The 12,526-nt window shown below is 34.2% G+C and overlaps 1 protein-coding gene across 1 annotated transcript in view; it reads left to right on the forward strand.

The window, feature by feature from the left end:
• Positions 1-277: 277 nt before the first annotated feature.
• The window catches only part of LOC136033715 (retinoblastoma-like protein 2), a gene marked incomplete at its 3' end in the record, with an annotated part of 62,061 nt that continues 49,812 nt past the window's right edge, over positions 278-12,526 (forward strand). Inside the window, 1 exon segment of the mRNA XM_065714594.1 lies at positions 278-531. Within this exon segment, the coding sequence (XP_065570666.1) occupies positions 391-531 (141 nt within the window).

Below are 12,526 nucleotides of genomic sequence, written 5' to 3' on the forward strand. Positions count from 1 at the left end.
TTCCGTAATCTTATTGACAAGTGTGACTATAATGTGGTCTGGGGGTAAAAATGAGTCATTTAAAAAACTTTATGCAACAAAATTTAATAAAAGACATATGAGGAAGAAAATAAAGTTTCCATTCGTGCGACTTGTGATAGGAATATTCTAATGGTACAAATTAAAAATCCTCTTCTAAACATGTCCGCGGCAACCCGTAAAGTTTGTAATTCGGTTCACTGTTACGTTTAGTCTAAACGTTTTGTTGAGGACGAAACGAAAACGCATTTGCGATTTTACCGCCAAATCCAGAAACTAAATTCACATGTGTCTTTGTTTATTTCTTTGTTTGTTAGAGAAAAAATTATATCTGGTTTCTTTTTGACTTAAAGATTATCCCAGGCAAATAAAATGGGACTTACAGATGATTATGAAAATGAGACTATGCTTCACAAATACACTGAACTATGTGCAGACCTCAATATGGATAAAATGACAACTGAGGAAGCCTGGCAAAGTTTTGAAAACATTTCACAAAATTACACTCTTGAGGTAAACTTAGTATAAACGGTAGTTCTTGAGCTAGTCTAGGTGACTGATAGCTTACCCCAGTTGGTTATATTAATTATTTATATGCTAGGCTATTACAGAACAGCAATGGTAAGGATAATCTTGTTGTTGGTAGACTATAGCCTAGGCTATAACAAGGCATAGGTTGCCATAGCCCAAGACTGATGAAAGGGTAAATTTACTGTATAATCCTAGAACAGAAACTATAGAAAATTCTTGTCTTTGCCTGTGGTTTGCTCCCTGTTCAATGCTCTTGGTAGCCTAAATATTGAGCAGCTCATACTATTGATCTACAAATAAAGTGATCAAAGGCTACCAAAAGATGCCATTTTTATGCCCTTTCTGAATATAATTGCCCAATTGCTTTAATCTCCTGTATTCTAACTACCCATTAAACAAGCTGTTTCAACTTGACTAGTCTGCCAGAACTAGGCCAGGGACATAGTGAAAAATTATATCCAAAGAAAGCTGCCATTAGACTATGCAATAACTTCTTCACTACCAAAATAGTGAGTTTAAGGAATTCACTCACCAAAGAAACCTTCACTTCACCCTGTAGTGCTGCCTTTAAAAGAGCCATTGATAGAGAATTGTCATTGAAGCCATGGCAAACTGAGTGGGATGCTGTTGAGATGTCCAACTGTTGTCATGACTAACAAAAAAAGAATTGTTTCAACTTTGAAAAAACTTCTCTTGGAAGGTAAATTTATAGCAAACAGTATTACTGGCTTTTGTATAAAGTGAATATACCAATTGATGCCTTTTTTTATGCTCTTTACAAATATAATAACCACTTCTACTAGAAATTCAGATTTAAGCACTTTTGACCTCTTAAAAATGACCTAAATATGGGGTATAAAAAAAGCTTAAAACATTGGTCTCAAACTTCATAATATTAGACTCAAACTTACCATTTCATTATAACTCCATTTTTTTAATGTTATATTATCCACCACAAGCACTGATTTTCCACAAATAAATTAAATAAATAAATTTTATCAATGTTGTGGCATTTTCTTCTTCCTTGTTGCCAAAATTTCAAATAATGCATGCATTTTTTTTTTTTTTTTTTACAAAATAATAGGATATTTGAAATTACAAATCTGTAATAGTTTAGAAACAAATTTGGGCTATATATTTGCACATCAGGGGGTGGGAGTAAAGCATAGCATATATTAAATATGTAAACTGACCTTTGCTGTATTTAATATAGTTAAATTTATAGCAAACAGTATAACTGGCATTTATAATAGCTGACTTTCATATTTTTGACCAAAAACACATGCTTTTATTTAAAATTTGATGTCAAGGAAGAAGAATTTATTTGTGTAATATCCAATTTAATTGTGGATAATATAGCCTAACATTAAAAAAAATGGATTTATAATGAAACAGTAAGTTTGAGTCCAATGTTTTAAAGTTTGAGACCAATGTTTTAAGCCCTTTTTATACCCCATATTTAGGTCATTTTTAAAAGGTCAAAAAGTGCTTAAATCTGAATTTCTGGTAGAAGTAATTATTATATTTGTAAAAAGCATAAAAAAAGGCATCAAGTGGTATATGCACTTTATATGAAAGCCAGTAATACTGTTTGCTATAAATTTACCTCTTGGAATTGGCTACACTTATTCCAAGACAGTATACAAAAAAATTGTTAAAATTTTACTCAAATAACAGAAATTGTCATTTTCTGAAAAATAAACTGAAACCAGGGAAATACTGAAAATTAAATATGTTTTGTCAAAATTCCAATAGCCATAGACCAGTCAAGTAGGCAAATTTCTAAAACATAGCAATCAGAAGAGTGTTGACAAAGTAGCTTGGCAGTCTATTCACAATGCAGGTCATTTTTAAACTTTGCACTTTGTTATTTGTCTGTGACTTGCCACCAAATATTTGCCTATTTTATCAAGAGTTATGGCTGGTAACAAATGGGCACATTCTAGCCCAATAAAAGGACAGGACAAGTGTTTGTCTTGTGCAAACACTTGTCCACAAGACAAACATGATTTTTTTAAGACAAACATTAAAACATTATTTATGTGATTCCCTATTTAAGTAAGGAATCAAGTGTTATGAATTGTGATGATTAGAATTGCTGGTTATGTATTGAATGTCTTGAGCTCTTGGTACCAGGATACATCTTAATTACAAAAATTACTTGTCATATGGGTTGCCAATAGAAATGTCCAATGTACAAGGGAAACATCCAAGCAAGAATGACAATACAGTTAGTATTCCAAAAGATATAGCAGCTGAATTGAGTAGTTAATTTAAGTCAGTGTTCATGCCTCCAGACAATGCCCCATTACCAGAAGCACCAGAATATTCTTCTGAGGAATCTATGCAAAAGATAACTATGGTTGCCTCTGATGTGAAGAGTTGACTGAAGCTGTTTGATCCTAACAAATCTGTCAGCCCTGATGAAGTTCACCCACAAGTATTGAAAGAAGCTCATGCAGAAACAGCCCTTCCCCTTACAAACATGTTTCAGAAGTCTCTAGATGCTAAGCAGAATCCTCAAAATTTGTAGAATGCTAACATTACACCTGTACACAAAGGGGGTAGCTGCAACAGTGTTTCTAGTTATTGGCCCATTAGTCCCACATTTGTAGCTGGTATAATCTTAGAAGGATTTGTGAATGCTCACATTGTTGGACACCTGACCACCAATGAGCTGCTCAGTGATAGTAAGCATGGCTTCAGACGTGGATGCTCAGTTGAGACTAATTTTATTGATGTGTCTGATTATATTACCAAGCATCTAGATCAAGTAATGTCAACTTGGTTCTATTGGATTTTGTGAAAGCCTTCAATAAAGTATGTCACTGTTGACTAAGGACAAAGTTATTTGCAATTGGAATGCATAATGAAATCATAGAGTGGATGCTTCAGTTTCTCTCTAAGAGAAAGCAAAGGGTGAAATTATTTGGAAAAAATAGACAGGTATTCTTTTCAGAAGAAATGGAAGTATTAAGTAGAGTGCCCAGGGAATCATCTTGGGACCAACACAATTCAACATTTATATTAATGACACAGTAACAACAGTCAAAAATAAAATGGACATGTGTGTTGCTAGCCCCCTCAGCAAAGGTGACCAGCAGAAGTTAGAATCAGTTCATAGATGGGCTACAAAAGTAATTGATGATACAAAAACTTAAACTACTCATCCCATCTGAAGAAACTGAAACTCCCCACTCTTGTCTACTGAAGTAAAAGGGATGCTATTATTATGATGCATAAGCTCCTGAATTCTAATTCTCCATTAAATAAGCCATTTCAACTTGACTAATATGCCAGAACTAGGCAGCATAGTTGAAAACTATATCAGAAGAGAGTTGCCACTAGACTATGCAATAGCTTCTTCACTAACAGAATAGTGAGTTTTTGGAATTTGCTCACCAAAGAAACAGTCACTACCCCTAGTACTGCTGCTTTTAAAAGAGCCATTGATGGAGAATGGTCATTGGAGATATGGCAAGCTGAGTGGGACACCATCAAGACATTGAACCTTTGTCATCACTAACCAGCAAATCTACAGGATTTAATCCTTATTTTGCTGGAAAATGCAATTTAAGATATTTCCTGGAGTATGTTTTTGGCACTAGATTCATTACTGAAAGTTTCATTCTCCTAACCTAACCATTTTCCAAGATAAGAAAAAGTAGCTTGTCTGAAATTTACCATATTTTACCCATGTTTTCAGTTTCTTTTTCTCTGGTTTTAGTTTTGAAAAATGCAATTCCTGTTATTTGAGTGAATTTTAAGCTATATCAATATTTTTTTTCTAAATATGGGAAATGTATTTGCAGATCTTTGAAACCTCATAAATTGGGATTGAGCAAAGCTGTGAAGCTGAAGATACCTTTATTGTACTTTATTTAAAGCATAGATCTATATTGCAAGGTTTCACTTTTACAACACTAAGATTTTTAAAGGTCATCAAAGGCCAGTGTCCTCTAGAGAGAGAAGGAGTAGAGATAGGCACTTCAGAGTACCTTCCCAAGACATACTTTGGTCTATAGATCCATTCCTGAAAGTTTCATTTTCCTAATCTAACTCCTTTCCAAGATAACATTAAGTAACTTGTCTTGAATTTTACCAAGACTTTTCACAACAAACGTCTGGCAAGGACATCTGGATGATTCCAGTGCAGCACATTCAACCTTGGTCCCAGCAATTCTCATTTCTCAGTCCAGACCATCCTATACCACAACATTTCTAATGGTTGTTTTGACATCTATATAAATTGGGGCTCAGTCTTCTGTTGTCATAATATACTTTAAAACTGATGCTCTACTCTTTTTGCTGTCTTCTCTCTGTTTTCTCCCTTTTAGTTACACCACTGATGGTATCAGATCAAAATTTTAATTTAAGCTAGCCATTTCTGTAGGAAAGATGGAAATGTCCCAGTAATATGTCTCTGGGGCAATATATCTTTTCTAGCCCCAGGGAAAAATTTGTCCAAAATCATAGGAATGACCAATTAGAAAAAAGGTCTCAAATAGATTTTGGGGTTAATTTGTGTATATTTTGGGGTTAATTTGTGTATATTTTGAAATAATCAATGTGCAATGATTTCAGTCTACATAAAGACCCTTAACTTGGTCAACCTGTTTCCCTCCAACCTCATAGGTGAGCTGACGATTGCTCTTAGAACATGCCAGAAATGGTAGCCAGTGACCAAAAAAGTATCTTGAACTTAAAAGTAATAAGTACCTATTGTAACTTCATTGAGTGAATCAGGCCCTTTGGTGGTTATTTGCCTCTGAAAGTTGGTGTTTTTCTGGTATCCATTTGGTTAAGATTTTTTTTTTCTAAAAAAATGGAAACAAACTGGGCATGGTCATTCAACATATACAAAGATTGCCACCAGCAGTTTTGGAATGTAGGATAAAAGAGGGAATTTCTTTTTTATTGCCTTTAAAGGGATACTGTCAGCTGAACATCAGGGTGCTAGTGCATCTAGTTTCACATTTCTGATTCTTCTATCAGTAATGGATTCTGGTAATTTTTTGAGATATGCATTGTAAAATAACATGTCAATCAGAGTACTTTGTCCTGTGACTTTATGAGCTTCAAACCATGTTTGTAGCACCCAAGCAACTAAGGATATTACCACTCATATATTTGTATGGGATGGGTGGTTAGAAGAAAGGTGCAAATGTCTATTCTTATGTACTCAAGAAAACATTGACTAAGATCTCTGCATGATCCCACATAGAAATAATATCTTTCACAAACCAACCATGGAAATAATGCTTCAGCATAAAAGTAATCAAAATAGAAATTTTAATAAATTCCATAGGCCAAAAAAAAGTGGCCAAAAGGCTAGCATCAATTAGAAGAGTAATAGTGTGGGTCAAAAATTAGTTTTGTATTAGAATTTACCTTAAATTGCATTTACAGCCAGATAAGGTGGACTGCATCCTCATGTAGAACATCTTGCTGTTGAATTGATGAGGTGACACAATTAAGTGGGCGTGATGGGCTGTGGTGTCCCACTGGTACTTCTATTCTGCATTATTCCACTCCAAATAAACTGCGTTTTTGAAAGAATTAATTGGTTCACCAGTGACAGTCTCATTGGAAAGACTGTTCCAAGTTGGGACAGCATGTACTGAGAAAAAGTTTGTCCTCTCTCTACATCTGAAGGGCTCCTTTTGCAGCTTCATTGAGTAGCCTCTTGTTATGGTGGCAAGGGAGGGAGTAAAAATGGAGTTAGCCATGTTATTTTGGTGCATTTTGTTGACAAAAATGATGTCTTCTCTGTGCTGCCAGTAAACCACTGTGGATATCTCCAGGTGATTCAGGCGATTCAGGCAGACCTTCAGGGTAGGGAAGCTGTTGCTGTGGGGCACAAGAAAAAAATATTGTAAATATGGACAAAATGAAAGATGATGTCAATATTTACTGTATTATAGTTAATTTGATTAATAGTATCTTCTAGGTTGTGTTGAGTGTAAGTTTATGTTTACAAGCATCTCAAAAGGTTTACATAAATATTGCATCTAAATTAGCTAATCTTGTGTTGTTTTTCTTGTCAAGATATTTTAACTTATCCACAAGATGAACCAAATTGTTTCTGTCCAAGGAGACAAAAATTGTTGACAACCATTTTCCCAACCTTACAGCTGGTGAACTGTAAGAAGCATACAATGGGTTAACTACCCCTTCCTCTATCTCCTTATATTTTTGGGGTACCATAAAATTTAAGAGTAGAACAAACTTTAGAATAAAATATATTATATTTCTGTGAAGTTATGATTCTTTTAGTTTTCAGAATTCCTTGTTCTTTTCATATTTCTCAATTGAATTTTTTTCATATTTCACAATTTTTTTTTATTTGCAACTGCACCAAGATAACAATTTTATTTCTTTTGTTGACCCTAATCATAATATCTGGGTATTTTCAACTGTTTGAGGGTTTGTGTAACCTTAAGATGTTTAAATATAACAGAGTTATCTACTTAAGATGTTTTCATCTTGAGGAATATGTAGTGAAATCAAGAAGACTTTTTACCACCTTTTACTTGTGGTAAATCTGGATTTTCAACAACACCTCTAGAATCAAATATAACTCCACGCTACAAAATATCTTTGAGAATTAATCGTGTCTTAGGCAAGCAAAATGTTGGCTCCTTAGGCTATCAAACAGTTCGTGGTAACGAACTGTAGTAAGGAGCGACCCGGCTCAATAGTAACCAAAACTGTAAAAAATTGAATTTTGATATCAATAGCTACATCAAAAGAATCGCATTTTATTGCTGATTTTAAATATATAAGTTTCATCAAGTTTAGTCTTACCCATCAAAAGTTACGAGCCTGAGAAAATTTGCCTTATTTAAGAAAATAGGGAGAAACACCCCCTAAAAGTCGTAGGATCTTAACGAAAATGACACCATCAGATTCAGCGTATCAGAGAACCCTACTATAGAATTTTCAAGATCCTATCTACAAAAATGTGGAATTTTGTATTTTTTGCCAGAAGACAAATCACGGGTGCGTGTTTATTTGTTTGTTTGTTTTTTTGTTTTTTGTTTTTTTTTCCCCAGGGGTCATTGTATCGACCAAGTGGTCCTAGAATGTCGCAAGAGGGCTCATTCTAACGGAAATGAAAAGTTCTAGTGCCCTTTTTAAGTGACCAAAAAAACTGGAGGGCATCTAGGCCCCCTCCCACGCTCATTTTTTTCCCAAAATCAACGGATCAAAATTTTGAGATAGCCATTTTGTTCAACATAGTCGAAAACCATAATAACTATGTCTTTGGGGATGACTTACTCCCCCACAATCCCTGGGGGAGGGGCTGCAAGTTACAAACTTTGACCAGTGTTTACATATAGTAATGGTTATTGGGAAGTGTATAGACGTTTTCAGGGGGATTTTATTTTGTTTGGGGGTGGGGCTGAGGAGAGGGGGCTATGTTGGAGGATCTTTCCTTGGAGGAATCTGTCATGGGGGAAGAAAAATTCAATGAAAAGGGCGCAGGGTTCTCTAGCATTACTATAAGAAAACAATGAAAAATAAACGTGAAAACGTTTTTTCAAATGAAAGGAAGAAGTAGCATTGAAACTTAAAACGAACAGAGATAATTACGCATGTGAGGGGTTCTAAAAATACTTTAGCATAAAGAGCGAGGTATTTAGGAGGAGATAAATACCTTGCTCTTTATGCTAAAGTATTTTTAGTAATTTCAACTATTTATTCTACGGCCTTTCTGATTCAGGGATCATTCTTAAGAATTGGGACAAAACGTACGATTCAGAGTAAAGAGCGAGGTATTAACGAGGGTTCAAACCCCCTCGTATACATAATAAAAATATAAGGTTATGAAAGTTTGTTACTTAAGTTAATTCTTAAGTTACGTGTATTTTTTACTAATAAAAACGTTCATTAAAAATTAAAAGTTCTAGTTGCCTTTTTAAGTAACCGAAAAATTGGAGGGCAACTAGGCCTCCTTCTCCACCCCTTATTTCTCAAAATCGTCTGATCAAAACTAAGAGAAAGCCATTTAGCCAAAAAAAGAATTAATATACAAGTTTCATTTTAACAATTTATGTGGGGAGAGCCAAAACCAAACATGCATTAATTCAAAAACGTTCAGAAATTAAATAAAAAAAAAAACTAATTTTTTTAGCTGAAAGTAAGGAGCGACATTAAAACTTAAAACGAACAGAAATTACTCCGTATATGAAATGGGTTGTCCCCTCCGCAATCCCTCGCTCTTTACGCTGAAGTTTGACTCTTTGCCACAATTCTACTTTTTAAAACAATTAAAAGCTTTAGCGTAAAGAGCGAGGGATTGCGGAGGGGACAACCCATTTCATATACGGAGTAATTTCTGTTCGTTTTAAGTTTTAATGTCGCTCCTTACTTTCAGCTAAAAAAATTAGTTTTTTTTTATTTAATCAATAGCAAGACCAGGACAGAATATAAGAAGTTAGTATTTGGAATTTGGGAATTTTCTATTGTATAATTTTACAAATTTTTATGGTAAATGAGACCTGGTAAAAATAACTCGTCATGAAAAGAATTTGAGCTATTTGCAGGATTTTCTGAAAACCTGTGGGTGGAAGGCTTTGCTGTAAAGTATGTCAGATCACAAAAATTGTATCACTGAGAAAAAAATGTTGGTATTTATGATCTGCTAAAGTGCAAATCAACAACGGTAGACCAACTGTTTACACTGGATTACGTTTCTGACTTTATGCCTAGATGAAGATGGAAACAAATAGAACTTTCAAGCACTCTTTATTCTGCAAATTTTGTAAAAAATTTGCTGGCTAATTAGGTTGGCATTTGTCTTAGATAAATCAAAATAATTATGATTGCATATGGTCATATGCTCCTTTGTTACAAACAATATCTTATCATTGTTTAATTATAATAGAACAAGAAAATGGTAATTCAATGATAGTAAAATCTAAAAATTTACTTTAAGGCAGCCTGTTCCACTCACTTCCTGATGGCTGAAAATTAACTTTCTAAGGCTTGTTCACATTTTTGGTCTAGGTTCATGAGTGGCTCATAATTCAAAAAATGAGGTTTGCAAAGGTTGTTATTTGCATGTCTGCAACTAAAAAGCACTTGTGAGTGCCACCCATTTTCATGTAAATAAAAAGCAAATGTGCAAAATCTTTTAGCTGAAAATGAGACTTCTATTCGTTTTCAGAATTTCTATTCTATTAAAAACGCTTGTGCTTAGTCCAACTTTGCCTATATATTGCTCCAATAGTTTGCTATTCCAAACAATTTTCAACTTATTCGCTTAAATTAGCATTCTTTTTCCAAGACTACACTGCCTTTCTATGACGAAAAAAATAAACGTTCAAATAGCGATAAGTCCATTTATTAGATACTTAAAGCAAATACAAAAGTCTAGATATTTCAATAACATGTTCAGAGATCATCATTAGTAGATTCCTATATCTGCTTATGATAATTGCTGTATATGTGGTCAAAATATCCAGAGTTTTATATTTGTTTTCACTGTCTATTAAATGGACTTATCCCTATTCAAACATTATTTATTCCAAACTACATTTCACCTTTCTCTGCAATGTAGTTTGAGATGCCCTTTTCTGGTTTGGGATTTTTGCTACTAGTATAACCTTCTAGCAGTAATTCTCAATATGGCTTATTTGAAATAACTAAGACTATGTAATCTTTCTTCTCATTGCTTAGCGTCCTCCCTCCCCCCATCTTCCTTGTCAACATGCCTGACTTGGAGTATTTAGACATGTAAATAATTACAGGATATGTCTGAAGTAAGATATGTATTTGAACCATCTTTTGAAAATAGATTAAAAAGAAGAAAGACCAAATTAGAAGAAAAGCTATTAAATGTATAACAAGGAATAAATGCAAGACGAATCATAGACATAACTCTGACATTTCCTCCATCCCTTCAAGTTTTAAATAAATGTAAGATATCCTAATAATCTTAACAGAGAGTGGTTGAGGGGGCAGTAGAACCTCTATTGCCTGGTAATTACTGCTTGTTTTAAGTTTGTCAGTCTTTACTTGTCTGCTTGTTAGAAGTAGAAACAAGTCTGTTTTGGATTCTGGGTGCTGATTTTCATAAGAAAAAGTTTACAAAACACAAAATCGCAAAGAAAAGAAGAACAAGGACAATAAACAGCCAGTGAAAAAAATTGAAAATTATGCAAATATTTCGGTCAAGACCTTCGCTTGACCGTCCTCAGTGCAGAATAAACTGATAAAAATATATAAAAAAACAAACCTTAAAACAAAACACAAAACTAAATTATGATGACCCTTTCTCAGTAATGGTGAAAGGGTAACCAAACAAAAAACACAAGTCTAAATGACATTTCACAATTTCATCTTACTTTCACCACTCATAAAGGCTAATCGCTTTCCAGGTAGATTATTATTAGATATTTTAATTAATTGTGCAACAAAAATTTGTGGATTTATGTGAAAACGATCATAATTAATAGTTTTGTCATAAATGGGACTAAGAGAAGTTTCTCCCGTGTCTCTATTGAGAGCTACCTTTCGGTGTTTGTGCTTTTTTGTCTCAACTGCTCCCTTGAAAACTTGCATGAGACCTTTAATGGGGGCAATTGGGCGTAGAGGAATTCCATCTGCATTGATTTTTGGGGGACCATAAAATTTAGGAGCAGAACAACCTTTAGGATTAAGTATTTTATACATTTGTTGAGTAATAAGCCTTTCAATTTGCAAAATTCCTAGTTCCTTTTGTACTTTACGAGTGAACTTATTGATGGGGTCTGAATCTAAGGGCTTGTAAGTAAGGGTGTTGGATAAAATATCTGTAATTTTTTGATTATATGAAGTTTTATCAAGTATAACAATTTTATTTCCTTTATCAGCCTGGTGATAATGATGTGTGGGTCTTTTCTTAAATTTTTGAGAATTTGTGTTTCCTGATTTTTTGACATTGAGGAATGCGGAGTGAAATCGAGGATATTCTTAACCACCTCTCCTTGAAGTAAATCCGGATTTTCCATAGCACCACCTGAACCAAATATACCCGCCTCCACATTGGCGACTATCTCTGAGAAATTCACTTGTGTTTGAAGTAGACAAAATTTAGGTCCCTTAGACAAAACATGGGTTTCTTCCAGTGTAAGAACTTTGGAAGATAGGTTCTCAATTGCTGGACCAGGACGGAATCTAGGTAGAAAACCTCTGGAATTCTGAAATTTTTCGTGTTTTAATTTTTCAAACTTTTCTGATAAAACGAGCCTTAGCCATACAAAAGTCATGGCGGATAGTATTCTTAGCTATTCTAGAAATCCGCTGAAAATCTGTCGGTGAAAGGTTGCGCTGTAAAAAATGTTGGGTTTTTGAAATTGTATTACTAAGAAAAAAATGTCTTTTTTTTGGTCTTTTAAAATCTGGATTAATGGCTGAAAACCAACCCTATCACTAAATTGCCTTTCAGATTGCGTACCTAGATTTAGGCAGAAACAAAGAGAATTTGGAAGAATTCTCTTTACTCTACAATGCTGTAAAAATTCTTGTTGATTAGTAAGGTTGGCGTGTTTTTTTTTAGACAAATCAATATAATTAAGAACCGACTTGGTCAAATGCTCCCCATAAGCTAGACGTAAATAATTTCTGAGACCACACTGGCTAATCATGACAAAACACAAAATCGCAAAGAAAGGAAGAACGAGGACAATAAACAGCCAGTGAAAAAATTTAAAATCATGCAAATATTTCGTTCAAGACCTCCACTTGACCGTCCTCAGTGCAGAATAAACTGATAAAAAAAAAAACAAAAAAAACGTAAGACATAAAACTAAATTATGATGAGCCAATCCAAAATATTAAGGGGAGTACTATCAAGAGGATATATGATGAGAGGGAGAGAGGTTTGACTCCCTCTGAAGAAAGTATGATTTCAGGGCTGAAATTATAGATTTCTCTTTGATGGGCTGGGGAAGGGGGCTTATTGCAACAATCTTGAAAGAAGACTTTTGTC

Source organism: Artemia franciscana, chromosome 12, assembly GCF_032884065.1.
Source record: "Artemia franciscana chromosome 12, ASM3288406v1, whole genome shotgun sequence".
NCBI lineage: Eukaryota > Metazoa > Arthropoda > Branchiopoda > Anostraca > Artemiidae > Artemia > Artemia franciscana.